The sequence below is a fragment of the Daktulosphaira vitifoliae genome, unplaced genomic scaffold, assembly GCF_025091365.1.
Source record: "Daktulosphaira vitifoliae isolate Bord-2020 unplaced genomic scaffold, ASM2509136v1 Scaffold_5, whole genome shotgun sequence".
Taxonomy (NCBI): Eukaryota; Metazoa; Arthropoda; class Insecta; order Hemiptera; family Phylloxeridae; genus Daktulosphaira; species Daktulosphaira vitifoliae.
The window spans coordinates 21,458,058-21,483,954 of record NW_026099576.1 but is presented as its reverse complement, the minus strand read 5'-3'; the positions used below and the strand labels follow the sequence as shown (position 1 = coordinate 21,483,954).

At 30.3% G+C, this 25,897-nt stretch overlaps 1 protein-coding gene across 3 annotated transcripts in view; it reads right to left on the bottom strand.

The window, feature by feature from the left end:
• Positions 1 to 9,991: 9,991 nt before the first annotated feature.
• LOC126907940 (uncharacterized) overlaps positions 9,992 to 25,897 on the bottom strand; it is an 86,165-nt gene continuing 70,259 nt past the window's right edge. Inside the window, exons 1-2 of one of the 3 annotated variants that reach the window (XM_050689661.1) lie at positions 13,560 to 14,459; positions 9,992 to 11,052 (exon numbers count right to left, since the gene is read on the bottom strand). In XM_050689661.1, coding sequence (XP_050545618.1) covers positions 10,215 to 11,052; positions 13,560 to 14,383 — 1,662 coding nt within the window. In that variant the 5' untranslated portion in view covers positions 14,384 to 14,459 and the 3' untranslated portion in view covers positions 9,992 to 10,214. Of the gene's footprint in view, positions 11,053 to 13,559; positions 14,460 to 25,897 lie in introns of those variants that run through there. The other 2 variants (XM_050689662.1, XM_050689660.1) reach the window with 2 other exon arrangements.

Genomic DNA, 25,897 nt, shown 5'->3' with positions numbered 1-25,897 from the left:
CCAAAATAATTGTGACCAATAAATTTCAAATTTTTAAAGAATTATGGATGTATCTTTTATCATTTTTTTTGTTATTATAAAAAAATAGGTAACGATTAAACATAAAATCCAGGTACATACATTCAAAAATATTTTTTGAGCTATTAGAAATCAAAAAATTAATTTTTACTTAATTTTAAACTAAATCATAAAATAAAATTTTTTTTGGAATCTTATTAAGTGTTAGGGTGTATACGGTGTGATTATTTTAATGCAAACCACTCATTTTCTCTTAAACGAATAATTTTTTGTACATTTTTTTTTTGTCTCTTGTGAGTTACATATTATGTTTCTATAATTATCTGTTATTATATATTTTTAAGCACATAGCCGGCCTATAAGATGGTAAATTTAAATGAACAAGGTAATTGATGTAATTTGACAAGATTCATTTTGTTATAAGTACAGGTTTTTTTTATATATATGAAGCTTAATACTCCTTAATTGGCGTGATTCAATTTTATCAATCAAAATTACATGTATATGTAATTTTATTTTATGGCAAGAAAGTCTATAAGAAGGTCTAAAAATAGAAACTATAGATATATGGAAACATCATTTAATAAATATTCTACAAAATTTTATCATACACAAAATAATATACTGTTTCAATAGAGAAAATTAATAAGTAGAGTTAATTACAAAATATTCGATATGGCAAAATTTAAAGGAGTAAAAAAAAATTGTATACTAATTAGTAACTATTGTGCGCTAAAAATAAAATTAATTCGGTAAAATAAACTTAGACTGTCTTATATGTATTCAGATAAAAGTTATGTATTTTTTGATCTGGGGTTTGTAATGTATAACTCCATTTTATTATCAACGCAAAAATATTTGCCATATTAAAAACGACTATTTTACTCTACTTGCAGATCAAATTATTTTTTATAAACATTTGTATATATTATAAAATTATAAAATATAAATAGCAATTATGTGAAGCTATAGAACACATTAAAATTGAAGCTGAAATAAAATTTGAAACAAATTGAGTTAAAATAAATTTTATAAGACATGGTATTGAAAAAAAATTATGTTTACTTATGTATTTCAACAATTAGGATATGTTGTATTAGTACAGAACAGCTATTCTCAATAGAGTACAATAATAATCTTTAAGTTTATTAATAAGGCATCGTTATTAACAATATAATAATTTTAATAGATATTATTTGTCTAAAGTTCATGTAGTATTTTTGCAAAGTAAAATTTCTTAAGTCATATCTTCTTTAGCTTACGTGAAAATCAATCAAACTTACGAGTACCGTATCAATATAATAGCAAAACTAAATATTTTGATTAATATCTATGACCATAGAAAATTATATTCGTGGATATTAGTTTCTATTTATTTTATTGATTAGTGTAAATTAGTGTAAATAATTAATGGTTTTACCTAATGAATTTTAATAAATAACTTTATTTATTTATTGAGTTAAAAATATATGATTTTATTAAAGAAATTAAGTTAGGACTCGTATAATGTTTAAGAGATAGGTCTAAAAATATACAATTATAGATAAAATAGCAACATATGTAACCAACAAAAGCCAAAAAAATAAGTTATGAAAAAATTATTAGTTTAAGAAAAATTGTGTGGCTTGTGTAAAAAATAAACCTTTACTTAAGATAATCTTTGTAATAACAAAATATTAAAAAAAAAAAATAAATAACACACTTAGATAATCACACTTATTACATTAACGATTTTTAATATACTCGAATGATGTCCTACACTTTGTGAACAAGAAGATATGAAAAATCCATTAACTTTGATCTATAATATATATTTTATTACATTCTGGTTTTAACAATTATTAAATTTAAGCCTGAAAATTGTTTTTCTAAATCATTATATAATACTTTGACTGCTAAAATATTAAAAATGATAATTTTCATAATAAGTTCAGTAATACACGTAGGCTTTAATTGCATGCATATTTAATGAGGCCAAGTTTTTTGGATTACAATTTTTGGAAACAATATGTTTTTACACAGCTCTACCGTTTTTAAAACTTTATTCGAAGAAAAAGTTTGATTTTAAAAAACATTTAATTGGTAGGAGGACACATATCTATTGGGTATTTTAGTAAAATTTATTCTAATTTAGTCATGTCGTAACTCAAAAATAAAAATATATAATAGTATTCTAAAAATTAAAAGGGGTCAGAATGATTATTATTGTCGGTATAAAAATGTGTAAGTGAGAGTTACTTTTGATTCGGGGTGTAATTCGAGGGTCATAAAATAACGATGTAAAAAAATCTTACTTGGTAAATTCTCTGGTTCTTATAATTATCCTTAGTGCTGATATAGGTGAAGATGATAAATAAAATACACAAGTTCAGATTTTTAGTTCACAAATTAACACATAAAATTTCGACAATGACGATTACTACGTTCGCACAACTTAATGCGGAGCACGATAAAAAAGAGCGTAATGCGGACCACGAAAAGAATAGCCCAAATACAGAGCACGAAATGAACAGCCAGGAGCAAGGGTTTGCTCTGGCTTTTTATAATATTTTTTTACCCCCAAAAATCGTCACTGTCGAATTTTTAGTATAATTGTTTATTGATAAGTAAGCATGAAAAACAGAGATCAATACAGATGAACAGAACATAAATTATTTTGACATTTACATATACAGGTTGATTTTTTTATCATAACCCACTTAATTACTTGCAGAATAATAATAATTTAAAATTTTTTTTTTTTATTATCTTTAGTTACACATTATTCTTGAGTTTTTAACTACGTAATACTTTTTAAGTTCATCCCTTATGCCTTGGAAGGGGGTCAACTTTGTTTTTTTAAATGGTAACATATATTTTTAATTTAATAAAATGTTTGAGTTTTTAATTTAATAGTTAATGGCATTTGAATTTTTAATATAACTTAATTCGTTTATTAGATATAATCATTTAAAGTTTCAAATTTTTGAATTAATATACAGGTATAATACACAAGGGATTACAAATATAGGTAGCTAATTGGTTTTTTATAACATCGATATTAGCAGGTACACAGCATTGTTATTATCAATTGTAGTAAGGCACATTGTTATGAGTTTATAAATACACTAACTGACAATACAGAAAGTATATCTATTGATAATCATAATTGATAATAAACAATCCGTGACTGAGACAGCAATGTCATAAAAATCCAATTAGCTACCTGTATTTACAATTCCATGTGTATTATACATGTATATTAACTCAAAAATTTGAAACTTTAAATGTTTATATCTAATAAACTAATAAAGTTATATTAAAAATTCAAATGCCATTTACTATTTGACACGGCCCGCGTCGCTTCGTTATACACGATGCCCCGCGACTCGTGCCACTTTTATCAGCCGTCGCCCTACTATGAGTATTTGACTGACCAACACCGCATGTTATAAGCTACGGTGCAAAGTCCAGCAAATGCCGCACGGCCGACGACGACCCGCCGCAAATGGTGCGGGAGTCTTCCTCCCGTTGTGAAAGCGACAACGCCGACCAACCGAACCGCACCAGTGCACTGTCGCCTACAACGCTGCTACCCATTTTGCCGTCCAAGGATTACGCCGAACATCGCGTCGTCGACGCCAGCGAAAGTGCCGCGANCTTCTTTATTGTCAGTTTGTGTATTTATAAACTCATAACAATATGCCAAACTACAATTGATAATAACAATGCTGTGTACCTGCTAATATCGATGTTATAAAAAACCAATTAGCTACCTATATTTGTAATTTCTTGTGTATTATACCTGTATATTAATTCAAAAATTTTAAACTTTAAATGATTATATCTAATAAACGAATTAAGTTATATTAAGAATTCAAATGCCATTTACTATTAAATTAAAANATGTCATATTAAATTAAAAACTCAAACATTTTATTACATTAAAAATATATGTTACCATTTAAAAAAACAAAGTTGACCCCCTTCCAAGGCATAAGGGATGAACTTAAAAAGTATTACATAGTTAAAAATTCAAGAATAATGTGTAACTAAAGATATTAAAAAAAAAAAAAAGTTTAAATTATTATTATTCTGCAAGTAATTGAGTGGGTTATGATAAAAAAATCACCCTGTATAACATTAACATGTTTTTTTACAAGCAAGACGAAAATTGATACAATGCATTTAACTATTAATAGTAGAATAACAAAGATGACAAAAAATAATATATAGATTTTCTTTTGGTAAGGAAGGATTTTTAAAGTAATTATTAATTGATTTATGACCGAACCGCATACACTACAATGTAGTTAAACAGTATGAGTTTGATGACTATTACTCTTAAATGTTTATCTAAATTTTTGTTCGAGAAGGATCATGTCCTTGTAAGAATATAATGTATAATGAGACAAGTTAAAATGAACCATTTCTATGGATAGAAGTGGTGACTATTTGAAATGAAAAAGAATATATTAACAAATACTAAAAAGATAGCATTGTTGAGTACATGAACAGGGTATTTTAGTGTTGTCTCGTATAAATAATACTGTCGTAATAAATATTACGACAGTCATAGTATTATAAATTAAAAAATAAAAATGTAAGATAATAGTTTTTATTTATGAAAATATTTAATACAATATTTTATTTATGAGTATATTGGTAATTCGTTTTTTTTATATAAAATTTATCATATACATTTACTATAACTTATCCTATACCATTACTACTATACATAACTTATACCATTACCTTCTACTTGAATTGATTAGTAACTTAATACTACGCTTTCTGTTATCCTAATATTATTATCTGATTTGCTCCTCTCTGTCACATCTTGTTCATGTATAAAATCTATTTCCTCCTTCAGCCTTACCTTCAATTCGAAATTTTTCGCTTCTTTCTATTACGTTATTAGTTATATTACCATCTATATCATTTTTGTATTCTTCCTCTGTAATGTTTTGGTCATGTTTGCATTGTCTTCTTCCTAGTACGTATTGATCACCATTACCTACTACCTGAGGTGCTTCTTTAATTTGGTTTAGTTTATTTAGTCTACTCCATAGATTTTCCCTTTGATTTTTTATTACTGTATTGCTAGAATTCTTAATTGCTGTTGCTTTTTTTTCAAAAAAAGCAATTTTTTTCGAAATTCCTTAAAACAAATTATTATTTATAATTTTTAGATGAAATGCATAACTGCTTATTTATTATTTATACTTATATATAACTATATACTTGACAATTGGAATTGCCTTATCTGAAGTAATAAATTCTATATATTTTAAAAAGAAGAATAAATTTAATATAACCCATTTTATTTGCATTTAAAAACAATATTGAATTTTATAATTGTCTACATTACATTATGTATAAGCTACTAATTACTTTTAGAATCATGTATTACAACTTATAGGGTTCGCAACTTAATATTTTAAAAGAATGACTGGTGAATTACAAATTTTGGATCAATATTTCTGAAATTATTAACAGTTTTAATTTTTAATTGGCGTTCAGAAATGGGGCTGCTGCTATCTTTATCACTATTCAATTAAACTGAATGTACTCTTGACTCACCTTTAAACTTCTTCTTTTTGAGCTCTCCGTTTTTATTGATTACTGGAGTTGTAAAATTGGGAGCTTTGGCGTCGCTAGATATAATTGTTTGATCATCTTTTTGATTTGGCCTATTTAAATCAAAATTATGTTCAATTTTTTTTGTTTTTGTGATAATCACTTTTGTTACATCGCTCTTTTCAGTGCTTTTTATTAATTTTTCAAATAATGAAATTGTATTTGTCACGTTAGCCGTATGCATTTTTTCCATTTTTAAATAAATTACAATTTAACTAGAAAAAACAAATATAATACAATATGATCTTTCAATAGTCGAAAATTCTAGAAATACATAGGTAAATGCAGGTAACTTCCATGTACATTTATCAAATATACATAAATATTTGTGTTTATCTATAGAAACAATGTAGTTGTTTGTATATTGTATAATAAAACATGAAAATGTGTTGAGCCTGTATAATAATTTAATATTATTATATTTTTTCAAAGGAATCACGAACAATTATCGTGATTGTGCCAACTATTTTGGATAAAATTGTAGAATCCTAATGCACTATAGCAAATTCTATGTCAAGTTTAAATAACTACCACAACATATAATTGTAAATAATAAAATATCCATACTACTCAGCACTTACTGTATCGTGCTTAAATATGTAATGGTGTGAGAATTTATAATAATAAAATACAGACAGCGCATCCGCTTCTAGAGACTGATGAATTAATAATTAACTATTATTGCTAAATCGACAATTGTCCAAATTATTATAAAAACCCAAAAGACCTGTCCATCTTGGTCAGTTGACTCCAGTTCCTTGTGTCATTTATCAGTGTCAGTATTCGGTTGTCTTACTGATTGTCAAGATTTTCTTTTTCTTTTTTCACCTACCTACTGTCGTCCTCAACATTACAGAGTACTAGTGTCTTCCACTTTGTCTGAACCTCATACCTAGGTGTTACCTTTATTCCCTTCCTATAACAACGGCCTTTCGACACCCATAGCTAACCCGGAGTGTCAGCCGACATTTGGAACAAGTACATACATTGTATTAATTACATCAGTGATTATGCTATGATAACAATTTAAGATAATTATTTTATTTTGTGATACACATTGCAAATAATATTAAATTAGAGCGATGAACGGTATCATAACAGTACGGAGATGGATTAATGAAAGCTTATAAAATAAGAGCCACTCTAATGCATGGTGACCAAACATTACTGTATGACTGTAATAATACCGTTTTAATCATAACATGTAATATAGCCATATAATTATCAGTTATATTCTTAAAATATCACCACTCATCATGACGTATTAACGAGCCACTTGGTATTACAAAAAGCTGAAAATAAACTAATGTCAAAATATAATTTAAGTATTAAGAGGGTTATCTTAAAAACGAACTTATAGTTGACTAAAGATCAATAGGGCTCTATTTGATTGCAAATAATTTATTAATACTCTCTAATAATTTTTTTATTTAGTTCTTGTCAGTATTTTTAATGTATATAACTAATGATAATATATTACAATAAATAATAAGAAACATTTCGTTAAAACATCTCTTTAGTAACAAAGATTCAAATGGAACCATTTATTACTGACTTATTGTGATAATTATTAATCTGTATGTAGTTTTATACAAGGTGATTGCTTAAATATGCTTGACACAATATCATTTAAACTATAATACATATTAGAGAGGTATCGACAAAGAAATTGTGATAATAGGATTTAATAGAACAAAATACACGAAAAATGTATCATCAATCGAACTCAAAATTTTACGAAAATATATTATTGCGTCTAAATCATAAAATTCGCATTCTCGAAACTGTGTTTTTCAAGTCTGTGACCACCATAATTGAAAAGACACTGTATGAATTTTGATGACATTTTTATAGCTTATGAACAGCATTAAAAACTACTCCTTGAACGAAAGATTCCCATTTTTGTTGAAATTTTGTTTTTTATATATCAATAAACTAATGCAATTTAGTTATATTAGTATATCGGAGAGTAAACTGTCAATAGTCATTTTGTTTATATAAAAAAAAGCTTCAATTAAACACTAGATTTATTATTAAACAAATGATTTATTTTGTTTTAAAATGTTTAAGTGAGATATTCTGTCTGTCACCAAGAATATTTTTTAGTTTATTAAACTAATTAAATAATTTATTTCTTATTTTAATCTTTATATTAACATAATTGGAAACAGATATAAAATACAAATATTTTTATTAAAATATTAATATTTAATTAAATATTAAATAAAACATTTTTTAATTTTTATCTCTCTAATATAACCTATTACTAATTATTTTTCGTCGTTATTGTATTAAATATTTTTATTTCAAAACGAAATCTGAAACGAATTATAAAGGGAAGTGTTTTCAATTCCTGATCATATGTTATTAAATTTAAATTCTTCGTTAATAATATCAAATTTTGTGAATTCAATAATTATTTTTATTGGTTAGTTTATAGATAATTTTAATAAATTATATAATTTTATCAAAAAAAAATATGTTTAAAATAGCGCGTAGCTTAAGAATATTACTTTTTTTAATTTTTGTTTTATTTCAATCCATTAATTTGATGCAATATGAGGTTTTTTTTTTGCTAATTTTATCAATAAAGATGCAGCATTGTTGTTTATTGTATGATGTTAAACGCAATACAGTCAATTCTCTCGGTTTTTTTATAAAAATATTAAAACTTTTATGAATTGACAATAATACCGGCAATAATATAGATAAATAATTTAATAATTAACTATTAAAGAATAACTATAGACTTATGCTCTGTTCATTGTGATCAAAAAATTAACATGAGAGAACAGGTAATGTGACACACAAGTTAACGGCTATTTTGAAGAAGGAGAGATTAATTCATATAGATTATGCACACTATTATAAATAAATGTATTATCTTTAAAAGAAACTTCTGTAAATATGAAAAATTTTATATTTCTAAACTAAGACTATAGTGAGTGGTCAATATTTAATATTTAATATCACTCGGTTTAGAACTTTTTTCACTAAGAATCGGTCATTAGGTCTTTGCTAAAACCGCTCTGTACTAAACATATTACTTTATTTACAAAATTAGGAAGTAAAACTCTTAATTAAATCAAATTAATACGTTGATAAAACGTTTTAAGAATGTTTTCAGATAAATTTTAATAGTAGATTATCAATAAATTAATCAATTTTTTATTAACTAAAATAAGCTAAATAATAATCATATAAAATTTTTTATCAGTTGCGCGGTAGCAGTCGTTGAATACACGGGTATTTTTACGCTCCGTATTTTTTTCTTCCATTATAGTGATATACTAATCTAATTAAGTTTAAATTGTGAAAATGTAAGTCTTGTCCCGCAGATTGTCTATTCTATGGATTGCATAAAAAAAACGAAAACGTAAGCTCACAAAATCGAATTTTCACGGGGAATGTAGGCGAAATTTTCAATTTTCGAGTGTAATGTCTTCAACTAGATATGATTTTTAAACTTTTGAGATTGAATAGTAAAGTTAATACTTTCTCAGCTTTGCATCAAAGCTGAGATATAGTTGATATCCTTAAGTATATAAAAGATGAACCTGTTATGCATGATTATTCGTCCTTCACCAACATTAACAATTAACAACTATACTAGTGCCTGATCAGCATAAACGATCCTACAAATAAACTATGAGTATGAAGCGCGTGGCTGTAAATATTCCGATTATACACTTTTCTTAAATTAATTAAAAACATAACTAAGACAGTCGACATTTTACCACGCTAGCGGCAACCTATATTAATGATCTGATAACTTAACTCGGGTAGTATAATTGTGGTTACTAAAATAAATACTATTATTGTTTACTTATAATTATTATTTTGGGTTGTGTACACTCGCCGCCGTCGCTCACCTAACTTGAATACACCAACATCTCTAGCGATCCATTCAGGTTATATTTAAATAATATTAAATAGAAATAAATGCTTGTTATAGTTCTTAGTTGATAGTCTAAATTTATTTGATCACGAAACCGCTGACTGCCCTTTTTGTGATATAGAAATTATATAGAGTCAGTGTTGCTCCGTTTAGATAAGGTTTAGCCAACTGTTAGGACCCAGGCGGAAAGCTCATTGCAAACCAAAAACCATTTGAAATTAAAAAATCTGACATCTATTTCATATATAATTTTTATTTTGTATGTATATATGTGGATTGGGACAGACAAATTGCCTGCAATGTAAAAACTGCATTATAATATTATTAAGTTATATTGAGATCGTATAAAATATTATCATGATATATAACGTTGCTGATCATACTAAGCATAGTAACATAAATAAAATGTATGTTTCACTAGAAAAGTAAACAGAAAAAGATGATAGATGCAAAAGAACAAATACTTATAATATATGATATAGTATTAGACAGTTTGTTAATTAATTAAATAACAACACCTTAATACAATTACTAAAGATTATATTGCTCAATAAAATTATACAGTATTAATGGTATATTAATAAAATATTCTTGGAACAAAATATTTATGTCTGGAAGTAAATCAATCATCAAGTCAAAGATCAATATGAAGTTATGATCCTAGTGAATTAGAAATGAGCTAAAGAAGTTTTCTGTCTAATTCTTTGTTTTTACAGTGTGAAAGTTTTTCAAAACCCAGATCTTCATAACAAGATTTGCTAACATTTTCACAAAAACTGTCAAAAAAATTACAGGCGTTTAGCATAATTTGTATTGAAAACTGAGGATCTAAATCAGTTGATATATTTCCCATATTTTTAAAATAGTTTATATAATGGTGAACATTTTTAAATTTGTCATTTATATGACACAGGGTATCATATATTTTCATATCACTCGATAAATGGGAACTAAATGATGTTAAATTGTTTTTAAAAATTTTTAGAAGTTGTTTGACTATTTCAATTTTATTATCATCAATATTTTTTAGAGAAAAATCATTGTTCTCTAATAAAGTGAGAAAATTTGTAACATATACAAAAACTCTCTCTAAATTTGATTTAGAGAAATAAATAACATTCCATATTGATGATTTATTTAAAGTAACTAAAGCTTCATAAAAATCTTTAAGCATTTTTTTTGATTTAACGAATGAGCTAAATAATTGAACCAAACAATTATTGTTATAGTTGGATGTATCTTTATTGCATATAGATAACATAGAAGATAATAATGTACGATAGTTTTTCATTACTTCTGTGAATCTGCATCTTAATAATTGTGATACATGTTCTTTTTTTATTCGAAAATTTATGTTAGTAACTTCCTCATTTATTATTTGATCTACACTGAATTTTTTACCAATATAAACAATACTTATGTGGTTCATTTTTTCCCAACCAGATTCTTTACGCATAATGTTCAGAGCTTCAATTCCATCATTTTGAACTGTATCTGGATCTATTGGAGGTATGAATCTAAATTAAAAAATAACTATATGATAATTAATAAATTAATTGTATATTAATTGTATATTGATAATTAATTAATATATAAAAATAAAGGTATTTAAATATTGACGATGAAACATTATTTTAAATTGAGTTAAATAGCCAAATATGATTAAAATAATGAATTTGTATTCTAAATTATCATTTCTTTGTTAAATTTTTGAGAAATACATAAAAAATGAAATTTGGCAAAGATTTTCAAATTTTATTAATATATTAATCCTTTAATAGTACTTCTTTCATAAATTTCTACGAGTATTTTTATACTATTGCATAAACAACATAGATAATTTAGCATCTAACATATATTATGTACAAAAAAAAAAAGTTTTTGTATATTTCAGACCAAAATTTAAAAAAATATTATTACAGTGCGCTCACAGCAAATTATAGTTAGCATAGTTACTATAAATACAGATAATATCTGACAATGATTAAAATTATAAGAAATGCTGCGATGCGAATCTTTAGATAGTGTTTAATTTTAAGAAATTGGTTGAATTTTTCAAAAACAACATCAATTCCTTTTTTTTTATTTATATCCTGATTATCAGTTCTTTAATATTATTAATGTACAATATATTATTTAAATAAATACTAATTGTAGTAATTAAAAATAATATGAAATTGATATTGAATAACGCAATTTTTACAGAGAAATAATAAAAAATTTAAAATAGTATATTTCATTATTTCTATAGCAAATATATATAAAAATTTAAATGGCTATACAAAATTATAGAAAAATGTTTTATGTTATTTTATGAAAAAATGTACTGCTATATAAGGCATTTTCATTATAATCAAAAATATAACTTTTCGCGTTGTCTTCAAATCTGCCATAAGACTTTTTCTATCATTTTTGACTTTTATTATTATTACTTATTAGTTTAAATTAGGATTTAAATATAAAAATAGTTATTAAAAATAAAAAGAAAAATTTGTTGTCTAATTATTACTGATTATTAATATGATAAAAATAATCATAGCAACATATCATATTCAACCAATTTTTGGTCCTCAAAGTTGATTTCCGTGAAAATTGATAATAAAAAAAGTTGAATTTGATCTCTGAACTTTTAGCTCAAACTGCAAATTTGAAAATGACATCATTAAATAGAAAATATTATGATAAATAATAAAATGTTATTGTCAAGATGAATATGCAGTCAGTAAATCTTAAAATTACAATTTACAATTGTAACAGATCACTTAAATAGAATCCATAGAAATATTTCCTAAGTACTTTGATGTTTAAAAAGATTCTACATTGAAATATTGATAAATTAATTAGTTTTAATGATTTACTTTAACTAAATAACAAATTTAAAAGTTGTTAAACAAATCTACTTAATTATACGTATTATGAAATTTATTATAATTCTAACAATCCATTGTTAAATTCAGTTGAAACTAAAAATAATTTTTTTTAGAAAAGATTTATAAATCAACAGTTTATTAAAAAATTTGGAATAGTATAGACTGGTAGTAGCACACACAAATAGAGTTAAAAATTAATAAATTACAAAGTAAAATTATTTACTTTTGTAGTTGAATACTTTAATCATATCAAATTTAATTCGACAATAAATACTCTAAAAATATTAGAAATTAATGATTATAATTGTATGGAGAAAGCTGGTTAAGCTACTTTTTATTTGAATAAGAAATTTTTTTTTTTTCAAATTTTGAGGGTAATATCTTCAACTAAATGCGAATTGTAATCATTTGACGTATTGTTGAAAAAAGTATTTAAAGTGAGGGTTGGGAAAATAAATAGCAGCCACAAAAAAAAACCATATAGTACAATCATTATAATATAAATGAGAAATTTTTTCACACAATGGGAGATTATAGTAATGAGTTTCGTGTTATTCATTGAAGTTGTTGAATCTAAACGAAATAAAAATTAAATGAGTTTAAAATTTGTTTCTAACTCAAAAAAGAATTCAGAAAAAAATGCAAAAAAAATTCATTGCCACAGGCGGGTTTGAACTTCGTATCTCATGCGTAAAAGACATAAATGTTACTGACACGGAAACCTAAATATCATTTTATCTAGATAAAAATGGGAATTTATGCTATTTCAATTATATTTCTTGAATTCAAAGAAGCAAAAAATTAAGCTAAGAAAAACACAAAAAAAACATATTATAGTAAAATTAATACCTTCTCAGCTTTTCATCGAAGTTAAAAAACAATTCAATAAATACAATACCTCTAATATTGATTTACGATCACAATACTTAAATTAGGATGTTGTACTTTCTATTTAAAATGTCCTTATTTATTTTCGATTAACTAACTATATTATAAACCACCATACTTTATTAGTGTTCTATATTCATAAAACAATTAGGATTTATATCTCAAGATAATATGTTTCTTTTTTCAAATATTTATTTATTAAAAATTCTTTTGAAATATTATCTATACCATGTTTAAAAATTAATATTAAATGTAAGAATTCTTACTCTGCTATCTGAGGGTTGAGAAATTCTTCAAATCCTAAGTTTTTGTACCAAACTTCAATAATTTCGTTGAAAAAATTAGTAATTATTTCATTTATTGTAGGTATAAATTTATTAGGTAATTCCGCAATTTTAATATTTTTTAAATAATTTAAAAGAAAAATGTCTATGAATGTACTATTATGAATAAAATTGAACATTAATGTTGATACGTCTGCTTGAAATATTATCAAATTTTCAAGTTTCATTTCATAAGGTGATTTGTTGAGATCAAATGAGCTGGTTTCCGAACTTATATTTAAGATGTACTGATATATAAAGTCGATTATATCAAATATAGGATGCGCCACGGAGCCTTGAGAAAACAAAAATCTTATATCTATGTAGCTTAAAAACTTCATAGCATTGTGTAAATTTTCAGTCATAGTCTTTGAATTTTTTATAATTATTTCAACCATTTGTACACAAGGAATAAAATTATTTAATTCATTTTTTTGATGATATTTTTGGCATTTATTGATGATAAGTTTTATTAAATTAAAGAATTTTTCCAGTATTTCAATGTACTTTAAATTGAGTATATTTATTGTATAACAATATTTTAGATTAAAATTTAACATGTTAGTGTTTTGTTGGAGAGATTGCTCTATACCAATAGTATTATTTGAATCATGTTTTCGATACGATATAATTTGTGAATAAATGTGACTCACCACCCTTTCGATATAATTTTCATACTTAGCACGATAAGTTTCGCAATGAACTCTTTTGTCTGGTTGCAACATGAAAACAACAATAAATATTAAAATAAACGAATAAAATTTCATTGTAAAAAATTTTAATATGAAAAATTTCTCGTTTGAAACTTAGGTAGATTTATAATGAACACATGAAAGTGTCTTCTTTATTATTTAATATCACTTATTTAATAAAAAATATATGTAAAGAATATAAATCTTTTTTCTACGTCAGTAAAAATATGTTTAAAAAAAATATAGTGCTTTATTGTATTATATTTCAAATAGTTTTTTATAGGATGTATTGGTTATACTATCACCTATATCGATAGATTTTCTCATTGAAACCTGTGTTTATAACATCAATTTCTTACAAAAATATTTTATACTGTATAATATGAAGAGACCTAATAATTACTGTTAAACATTTTATTTTTAAATAAATATAAGTTTTTTAAATGTAATTTTTTTTATGTAATGTCAATAAAATTCAATTATCCCATGAATAGTTCTCAATAACAAATATCGGTCAAAGGTTACTTTTAAAATCATATTCTAAATATATTTACATATGGAAACGTTTCTACGTTTGAACTCTTTTGAGTTTATATTACACAATTTTGCTCAAATAATTAACTTATTTTTTCTTTTATATTAAAATAAACAAATATATCTTCACTAAATAATTACCTATCATATCAGTCTTACTTTAAAAACTAATTAATTTAAGTAAAGAGAGAATTATAACCCTTTGGATCACGGTTGGGTTTTTTTAATATAACTGTGCGGGAGATGGACCTGTTCCTCTAATGTCCCACCTCCCCAGCACAGCCGGAACCCCCGGCCTAGTAAGAAACCCCCCACATCCAAAGCGCGATACGCACAGGGACTAGATCCCCAACCCCAACCCCTCCCACTGCTGCGCGCACTCCGCGTGGCACTACCACCCACTACATCAAACATACAACGTAAGTATTGCGGCTTGTTATTGCCCTATGCAGTACGCGCGGGAGGGGATCCGCCAGGAGTCCCACCCGGCCCACCAATTGGCCAACCAACCGTCGGACCTCCTCGACGGATAAAGTTGTGGTTGGGGAGTTGATGTTGTTGTTGTTGTTGTTGCTCATGCTGAAAAATAACAAAAAAAAAAACTACTAATGTTGTTTTTTCATACATGAGACATGAATTTTTCCTGGTGAGGACTGATCCGTTAAGAACACGCCTTTACCGAGGCGTTCGGCTAATCTAATGGGGTCCCACCACTTCGGTGCAAAACCCGCACAAAATAGTCTATTCGCGTTCGATAAGTGATGCGCTTTATAGTAAACAACGTCGCCGACCGCATAATTTGTTTTGATGTGAACGGGCGGTGGTGATATTTTTGTGCTGGTGATTTGTCGTTCGCGCTCTAACCGGTCGTTATTGATAGTAGCAGGTGCTACCGGTTGTACTCGCTGTAGTAGCCAATCACCCGGTTTCTTACCTTCTCTAGCTAATACGAGTACGGACGGTGCGTATCCGGTAGTCTCGTTGCGCCTATTGCGTAGAGCGAACAATAAAGGTATGTAATATTATATTATTACTTATAATATTAAAATATTATATTATGTTATCTTTTGTACATGTATGTCATATATTGTGAATTTACAAGATCACCAAAACAGGGTTCCCTTATTTAAAACTTAAAATAATCAATAAATTAGAATATTAAATCTGATTATCGTACTGATTCAAAGTAACGCCCATGTGCGGGTTTTTAATTAGCTACAGCCAATCACATTTAATTATTAATTAAGATCTACAGTTTCTGAGATCACACTAGGGATCGCTACACGACCCTCGTCTACTATAAAAACCCATTTTTTCCTATTAAAATCAGTTCTTTCGGCGATTTTAAATTACACAAAATCTGCGAAACTCTACTCAAGATTCTTACTCTCTGGGACTTAGTCGATTTTTTAATTTATTTGGACTTAGAATATTTTTTCTTTAAAACTAAATGGCACTTAGGAATTTTAAAGTGAATTTTGTTTTGGTGAATCTTTTAATTTAATTTAATTTGTTCATTAAATAATATTATTTTATTTTTATTTTACCATGGAAATAAATGTCAATTAATATTTTAAAATAAAACATTTTTTTTTATATATAATAAAACCGAATCAACTCTAATTTTCTCAGTTAATGATAAATATTTATTATATGACTAAGTGTATTGCAACTCTATACTTATTGGGTAGCTAATCTTTTGTGGTTTAATGTCTTTGTTCTAACGAACATCGCGCCGGCAGACAGAGTAAAGGTTGCAATTAAAGATTTTTAAAGTTAGGTGTTAGGTTAGAATATATTTGTAAGCCTATGTGTATTGGGTAGCTAATCTTCTGTGGTTTAATGTCTTTGTTTTAACGAACATCGCGTCAGCAGACAGCACAGAGAAACTTATGAATATATGTTTTTAGTGTTTAATTTTTGTCTTGGTGATTATTGTGCCGCATCCTTTCAAGGTGCTTTAATTTAGCACCGGGACACATTGGGCCACCACAATTCCGCCCTGACAAATCTTTTACATAGATATAAATATTTCTGAATCTTGTTTTGGCCAGGCCAGAGGAAAATTTAAGAAATATTGGTGTCGATCTCTCAATAAAATATAATCTCTCAAACAATATACTCATTCTACAAAGTCAACTAAAGATACATTATTTGATTATAATTATAAAAATATAGTGTATAGAATCTTCTACATATAATAATACAGTCATAGATTTTGTGTAACGGTTTCGCATTATTTATAATTGAACGCTTTATTCTCAAACGGTCATATTTACTGTCGAACTCAAAGTGTACAACGTGTGAAATACAGTGTGAACTCATAATCAACATTGGATTGTCTAAAATAAGCATTACACTACGTGGGATACAAGGTAAGTACAAATTTAAATTCCCGCTTTCAAATTATAAATACTCTATTGCGTAATAAACCATTAAGATAGGTAATAGAGTTTGGTAGGATAATTGACTTAATTTATTCAATATTGTTCAACCCCGAGATCAGTTCATTATTTTTGTCACAACGTTTGTGTGCATTTTTATTTATTTGATCATTACCCTCATGTATTTAAACTCCGTTTATTCACCCCTCTGAATTCTTCTTTATTCGTATCATTATATCCTTTGCACCCTTACATATCTTGCCACATTTAAACATGTGTTACTCCGCCATTTATTATCTTATTTAATAATTTTTATTATTATTCGGCCATACATACGCTATATTATATCTTTAGTCTGACTAAGAATCAACCCTCAGATTTTCTTTTGGTATAATATAAGCATTCACACTTTCAATATTAAAATCCACATCACCACCATTTTTTTATGCTCCATTATTCATTCCCCATAAACCTACCTACCATCTTATTCAGTGCTTGAATTGGCAAAAAATAAGTAGGGGAGCTCAACCTAACAATTTGAAAACTGCGTCCCCAGCGTTTTGAAGACCTTTTTTTTTTTACTCATTTTTTTATTTAGTCGGAAAACAATAAATAAACAACGATAAAGTGAAAATTCTATGAGTGATAACTGATAACATGAGGCTCAGCGACATATATATATATTATTTGTTATGTTATGTTGTTCTGTGAAATATTATCATATACACGAAATTACAGAACACTGAACTATAAGAACTATTGTAATATCATACTATAATGAAATATATCAAATTATATAATAAAATTGATCACAATTTAAATCTATACTTAAAAAAAAAAAATGTGGTTATATTTTCCACCGTCCACCCGTCCCAATAAAAAAAAGTATTTGAGGTGCACAAAAAAATAAAAAAAAAAGTCCGTCAAACTGCGCACCCCCCCCCCTAATTCGAGCACTGATCTTATTTTATTATAGCTTAATTTGAATTTTTCTTTTTCTTTTTTGTTTATTACAGGTGGTAGTTTTGTATCCCAAGATGTATGACTCGACTCAGTTAATAATGCGTGGAGTCCTTTTTTAATTCTTGGTTTGTGCGTTCTACTGGATTAGCTCGTGGGTGGTAAATCGGTGTAGTCCAAGCCTCTGCCCCCCACCGATTTATCGCGTCGATCATTTCTTTGGACACGAGCGCTCGGCCGTTGTCGCTTAAAATTACTCGCGTGTTACCATAGCGTGAAAAAAACTACATTTCTAACACGTCTACAATCGTTTTCGTTGTAGGCGCGCCTATGGGGTACGCTTCGGTCCACCTGCTGAAGCAGTCAGTTACCACTAATAGGTTCGTCTTGCCCCTTGGTGTTCTAGGGTACGGTCCCATCAAGTCGATACTGATTACTTCCCAGGCTGTCTGGGTTGGCGCTTGGCCATCGGGTCTTCGGGGCGCCTGTTTAAGGGCTTAGTGCACGCGCAAATGTGACACGATTTTAAGTACATGCGCACGGCGTTTCTTAACCCTTTACAGTAGAACCGTTGTTTGACCACTCGGTGTGTTTCTCTCCATCCGGGGTGACATGATAGGGGATCGTCGTGGTACCGCCAAATTATATGTTGAACTTTGTCGGCGGGAACAACTACCGGTGTGTCAGCGCATATGGGAATACGCAAAATACCGTCCAGCAAAAAAAATTCCTCCTTACTTTTCATGTCCGGTATTTCATTCGCTATGGGGTGTTGCGCGTTCAGTTTTTTTATGACCGAAGAGAGAAACTGGTCGTTGTTTTGCCACTCTCGTATTACCCCCCGATGAACGATCGCAGATCGCGTCGTTTGACTCGGCAATGGAGTAGATCTTAACTAGAATGGCGGCGGTTGTGGGCGGATTAGACATTGGTGCGCCTAACAAATTGTCATCCAGGGCGTCTTCGTCAACAGGAGGTCCGTCCGTTGGGTGACGTGACAACATGTCGGGCGCTTCGTTGTGTTTGCTCGGTACGTGTCGTGGTGAAATTTAGCTTACCCAAGTGTAGCGCCCAGCGGGTCAACTTTCTGTTTGTTCCCTTCGCTTTGTGCACATAAGTCAGCGATGAATTATCTGTGTATAACTCGAAAGGGGTGTACTCTAAGTATGACCTAAATTTATCGGTTGCCCATATGATCGCTAGACATTCGCGCTCGACAGCGGCATAACGTTTTTGCGTATCCGACAGCTTTATACTCGTGTAAGCGACGATATCCTTTTCCCCCGGTTTTTGTCCGTGTTGAAATAATACCGCCCCTACGCTAAGTTCACTAGCGTCTGTTTGTAGGCAAAAGATTTTTGTGTAGTCGAGGGATCGATGTGCTCGAAAGCGTGTTGTTGTGGTTGTGACCACGACCACTTCTCCTCTTTCTTTAAAAGGTGGGTGAGGGGATCGATTCTGTCAGCATAATTGTCGACAAACTGACTATACCAGTTGCATACCCCTAAAAAATTTCGTATATCCCTTACATTGCGTTGGACTGGAATATCGCGTATAGACTGTAATTTTTCCGGCTCTTTGTCTATGCCTAACACATGCACCCGGTATCCCAAAAAAGAAATTTCGGAATACCAGATCTTACACTTTTTAGTGTGGCATGTTAGGCCATGACACATTAGGCGTTCTAGCATCTTGCTAAGGTGGTCTAGATGTGTTTCGGCACTGTCCGAAAAAATTAAAATATCGTCCAGATAGACTTGAACGAAGTCATCGATGTACCCCCTAAGTACTTCGTTCATTAAACGTACGAAGGTCATGGGTGCATTTTTAAGTTCGAACGGAAGTACACGAAACTGAAATAAGCCTTTTTTGTTCTGAACGCGGTGAATTCGAGTACGTTTTGCTGTAAAGAGCATTGCCAGTAACCCGATTTTAAGTCGAGTGACGTGAAAACTTTCGCTCCCCTCATGCTTCTAATCATTTCGTTTAAATTAAGCATGGGATACGCGTCTGATACGGTCACATCGTTAAGTCGCCTATAGCCGACACATAAGCGATATGAGTCGTCTTTTTTCTTGGCCAGCACGACTGGTGCTGACCAAGGGGAGGTACTGGGTTCTATGAGCCCTTGTGATTCCATGTCGCTTACCATTTCGTCTATCGCTTGTTGTTTGTGTAGCGGGTACGGATATGGTTTTTGCGCGATAGGCGTCGGGTCTTTTAGAACGATGTTGTGTTCGATAAGCTTTGTGCGANTGAACGATGTTGTGTTCGATCAGCTTTGTGCGACCTACCGAGTCGCTAAAAACCGCAGAATAATTTTTTATCGTGCACGTTATAATGCGTGTGTATGTGGGTCGCCTGCTATATCTAGTGTTGATATATCTACGTCGGGTAGTGAGTGCTGAGTACTCGCTTTCCAACAAGCTGTAGTGCGTCGCGTCGCGCCCAAGTGAATTGTACATGCAGCGTAGTCCCAGGAGTACGTCACAGTACAGATTCTCTAAGATAACAGCTGTGAACTTTACTTGTAGATCCGCAATTTTTGTTATTAAGGTAGCTGTGCCCGCCGTGTCTGTTGTGTGACCGTCAGCTATCCTAACTGGGGGTGTTTGTCCGTTGTGCACAATTCCAAATTTGTGAGCTGTTGCTCGAGTGGTATACGATTTTTGCGCTTGAGAGTCAAGTAAGGCCATCAAAAAGCCGTTGTTAAATTCCAGCTCCACAGCGGGAGTAATAATTTTACGCGGACGTGTTTGTGCGGCAGTACTCAGGTGGTTAGCGGTTCAAACGGGGAGCGTTGAAACGGTTTGTTCGCCGGCAGTATTAATTGCCATAAGCGGGTAGGCCGTTCCTGCCGTATTCCCCTCCCCCACGGTGACCAACATATGGGGTGTTGGTGAAGGTGGTGTGATAATAGTGTGGTTGATAGTAAGATTATTTAAAATAAAGTCATTTTGTTCGCAGAAAGCGCATCCGTTTTTGTTACCCGAGTTGACTGAACGGGTGGTTTGGTCGGCGCGCTGATTAATGTGATAATGTTTTTAGCGGAATTGTGTTTGTGAGCTCAGTGAATGGACTAGTTTCTCCGTGGCTCCTGTCCATTTCCCGGCACTGTCGGTCTATTAAGACATTCGCTTTGCCAGTGATCGGCTCCGCAAAAGCGACAAGGTCGGGGGANTGTTGTTATCGAACGTCGTGAGAAATTCCCTCGCAAATTGTCGCCAGGACATGTTGTTTAACTTGATGGTTTCCCACCAAGTTAATGCCATGCCCTTTAAAAATTGTACGCCCGTTTTTACCCATAAATCGCGATCTATGCCCGCTTGGGCCAATAGGCACTCTACCTGTTCCAGAAACTCGCGTGGGTCCTCCTCATATTTTCCCGTAAACTCGGGGGAAGGGGGTCGTACAATAGGCGAATAATTAAGTGGCCCGATCGCCATGTGCGTGTGTGAACGGGTCTATGATGACCGGGACAAATCGCTAGTCGATGGCGCGAATGTGTTCGGCCCGAAGTGTCCCGTGTGGTGTGGGCGCGCGTCCAAATTGAAAACCGCGTCGTGCCTGTACGCTCGAAGAAGCGATGGTGACGTGCGCGGAGTCTGACTGGCTAATCGCTGTAGGTTAAGCGCTTCGCGCTCCTCGATTTCAGTCAGGCGTTGCTGTAGGGCCGCGTCATTTTGAGTCGTGTTGTTACGCGGCTTGGTTCGGACAGACGCGCGTAAGTAGCACGGTTGGTTTACGTCGTTTCTCGCGTCATCCGTGCGGTGGCGAACGGATTACGTATAGTCTCGTTGTGTGTATCGCGGCTTATAATCGTTTGTGAGAGAGATCGAATTTCTTGCGTAATGCCAGACAGTGCTCTCTCCACTTCGGACATGCGCGCATCCATACGTGTATTAAGAGATATCTCGCGTAAACTTTGTCTTACTGCGCCTATCTCCTCCGTTGCGTTGGATATTGAACGCACCGTATATAAGTCATCGGTATACGCTGCGTTCACACTACCGTTAGGGCGGCCGGTTGCCAGAGACCATTCGTGTAGAGATTCCTCTTCGGGATCCTCTCGCGCCAGGTTAACCGGTCGGTCCGCATATGTGGTTGGGTCGATGGTCCGGAATAACGCGGGGACTTCGTCTACCTGAGATTCGCGTTCCGTCACGAGTGTCTCGTAATGAAGCGGCGAGCGTTCGGGCAGTATCGCGTTCGATGGGTCTAGTCCCTCACTGCGTAAACTATTCTCCAAGACTGCCAGCATATCGCTTTTTGTCGTGGGGCCGTTTAACTGCCTATAAGCGCATTCGCGCAATAATTCCCGACGTTTCATTTGAGAGATAGTTTTACCGGTCATAGTGAACGTTCCTTACCGTATTTATCGAAAATAAACAAAAATAAATAAATGAAACGCACGCGCTTATTTGTTTTTGTTATTTAGAAATACGATATCGCCGATCGCGAAAGTACGCGCTATGTGTTCGCGTATGAACGTCAACAATGTCGGGCGTTTGTATTATTATTATTATCGTCATTATTGTGATTGTAATGATACTGCAATATTGTGTTGATAGTGGTGTGCTATAGCAAATGTAAATGGGAAATGAAATTATTACGATAGCAGTCGTATAATGATTGTGGCGGTCGGAAATGATAATACAAACGATTTTAAAGGACCCGGTTATTAAATGTAACGATCGCTGTGGTGTGATAACGTGTATGATCACCCAACCTGCTTAGCGGTTTTATCGAAACACTTAAATGACTGTGTTCGCGGCGTTGTGAGACTCAAGGTCGTCAGTGCGCGTGTATGTATAAATACGAAATCGCCAGAAATCCATTTATACCGTGTTTAAAAATACACCGAAGTTGGAAATCAACTACTCACGAGGTAAATATTATTTATTTCAGTCTCTTTAAAAAAAAAAATTCAAAATTTATGAAGTTAATATAAAATGTCAGCACTATTTTCTTTCCTTTTAAAAAGTTAATCCGGTTGAGATTCCTTTTTTGGGGAGCCAGTTGTGGCGACTAACGTCGTAATAAAAAGAAAGAAATCAAAACAGCAACGGTTCGTTCTATAGGTAGCGTGAAGCCGTTTAATGAAAGAAAAGTGTTAACACAAAAAGAATAAAAGGAAAATCAAAAGTAACAATAATACTAATTATTGAACAGTCACACTGAGATGGTTTTGTAGATAGATGTATAAATGATCGAAACTGTGGTGGCGGTTCGGTTGGATTGACGAACGTACGGANGGGGAGCCAGTTGTGGCGACTAACGTCGTAATAAAAAGAAAGAAATCAAAACAGCAACGGTTCGTTCTATAGGTGGCGTGAAGCCGTTTAATGAAAGAAAAGTGTTAACACAAAAAGAATAAAAGGAAAATCAAAAGTAACAATAATACTAATTATTGAACAGTCACACTGAGATGGTTTTGTAGATAGATGTATAAATGATCGAAACTGTGGTGGCGGTTCGGTTGGATTGACGAACGTACGGACAAGCGATATAGGTGTCATGAAGATGACTGACTCGACGTATTATTGCGGCGGGGTATTCGACGGTACGCATTTGTTGGACTTTACACCACGACGATAACGCGTGTGTGTAACGGTCCGGTTTACAGTGAAGCGGTAGCTGAGAAGGAGCTGATACGACCGCGGCCGTGTCAAATAGTTTTGATTAATGTTGGTATTGCAACATTATACGATGTGTTTGTTTTAGTATTTTCATCTATTTGTTTTTTTAACTTTTGTGGTAAACTATTTAATTTATTTTAATTTGGAAAGATGAAATTCTTTATTAAACTTTCGTCATTTGTTGCTTTAATTTTAAAGGTATCTTTTAATGGTGAACTATTGTATTGTATTAATTTTTTAGGAACTTTTTTGTGTTCAGAGCTTGTAAATTGAGATGACATGCCTTCTAATCCTATATCGAAAGTCTTGTCTGTGATTTTGACTATTATTAAATTTAAAATTAAACAATCGAATTTTTTTCTGTTTTTATTATTATAAATAGCTGACACATAATTTTCGATACTTTTATAATTAAATTTGTTATTTAATTGATCATAATTTAATGTATTATCAAGAAATACTGGTATTGAAGTTTTATTATGTAAAGTTATAATTTTTTTATTAGAATCAATCACGCTATTATTTTTTAATAAAAAGTCTTGACCTAAAAGTATAGAACAAGCCAAGTTGCTGACAACAAATACTTTATTGTGATAATATACAGAATTTATTTCTAAAATGATTGTTGTTTCACATAAAATTGTTGGTGATGTGTTATCTGGGTTTTCTACTTTGAAGCTTATGGAATTAACCTTTTGATTTTTCTATATTAAAGTGTAATTTATGCAAGAAATCTTTGATATCGTGTCAATTGTAATTGGTATAATTTTATCATACAATGTAGCAAAGAATTTTAATGTATCAGAGATATTTTTATTTTTTACTTTTTAAGACATAATTATTATATTTGTTTGCTGAATACAATGATAACTTGTTATTTTCAGAATTTTTGTTTAACTTTAAATTAATGGGTTTTGGAATTACTTTGCACATGCTGAATAATCACTTACATTACAAATACGACAAATTTAATTTTTAATTTTTGTTACATCATGATTTTTAAATTGGTTATTGTGTGATATTAAATTAATGTTGTCATTAAAAAATTGCTCCTGACTTTGTTTCAAAGTTCCAATTTCATTAGTTAATTTTTGAAATTCATAGAAATCATTACTTTGGGAAATATCATTAATTTTTTTATTTATTACAGCCTCTTATATTTTAGGTAGACTACTAATTGTCTCTTCAACAATCATAAATTCTATCATTTCGTATTTTCGAATACTCCTTTTTAATTCATATAAATTACGATTCTCAAGCATCCCAATAGATCTAATAATACATAGTTTTAAGTCTTTTATCACATTTCGTAATATTTCTTCTTCTGACATATTACTGTCAATTCAACATAAATCTATAACGTCATTAACAAACACTACTGTTCGCTCATCATCTGTCAGTCTTTTATTTTCTAATAGTGAACGTAAAATAAAACTATGTGTTTCAAATTCGTTCATAAATTTTTTTCTAATTCCATCCATGACAAATTTTCTGACTCAATATTATCATAAAAAGTAAGAGCTACATCTTTCAAAAAGGCTACTAAATAAAGAGATTTATCTTTTTTTGACCAACCATCGATTTCTGCTGCCTTATTGAATGATTTTAAAAATACATCTATTCTCTCATTTCTGCCGCCCGAAAAGATTGGTAGATTTAAGAATATATTTCGACACATCTCCATGTAATATATTTATTTACAAATAAAAAAAAAATTTTTGTATAAAAATCCTTTCCAAAAACTCACCAAGTACATTTTAATGAACTTTTTGATCTAATATTAATTTAATCTTTAAATTAAAATTTAAAAAGTCTAGTTTCTAAATACTTTTTTAAAAAAATTATATAACTGAGCTCTCCCAAGTCCTTTTATATACTATACAGCTTTTATTTGTTCTTCAGTTGCACCTTCAAAAACAATTTCACCTACTTCCTCAATGATAGACTTGTTTTCCATTATTTATTTATATTTATATATATGTATCCAAAGAAAGTATTTTCTATCTATATAATATGATAAGAAAGTGTAAGGTGTGATAACACAAAAACATGTTAATAAAAAACAAATCATT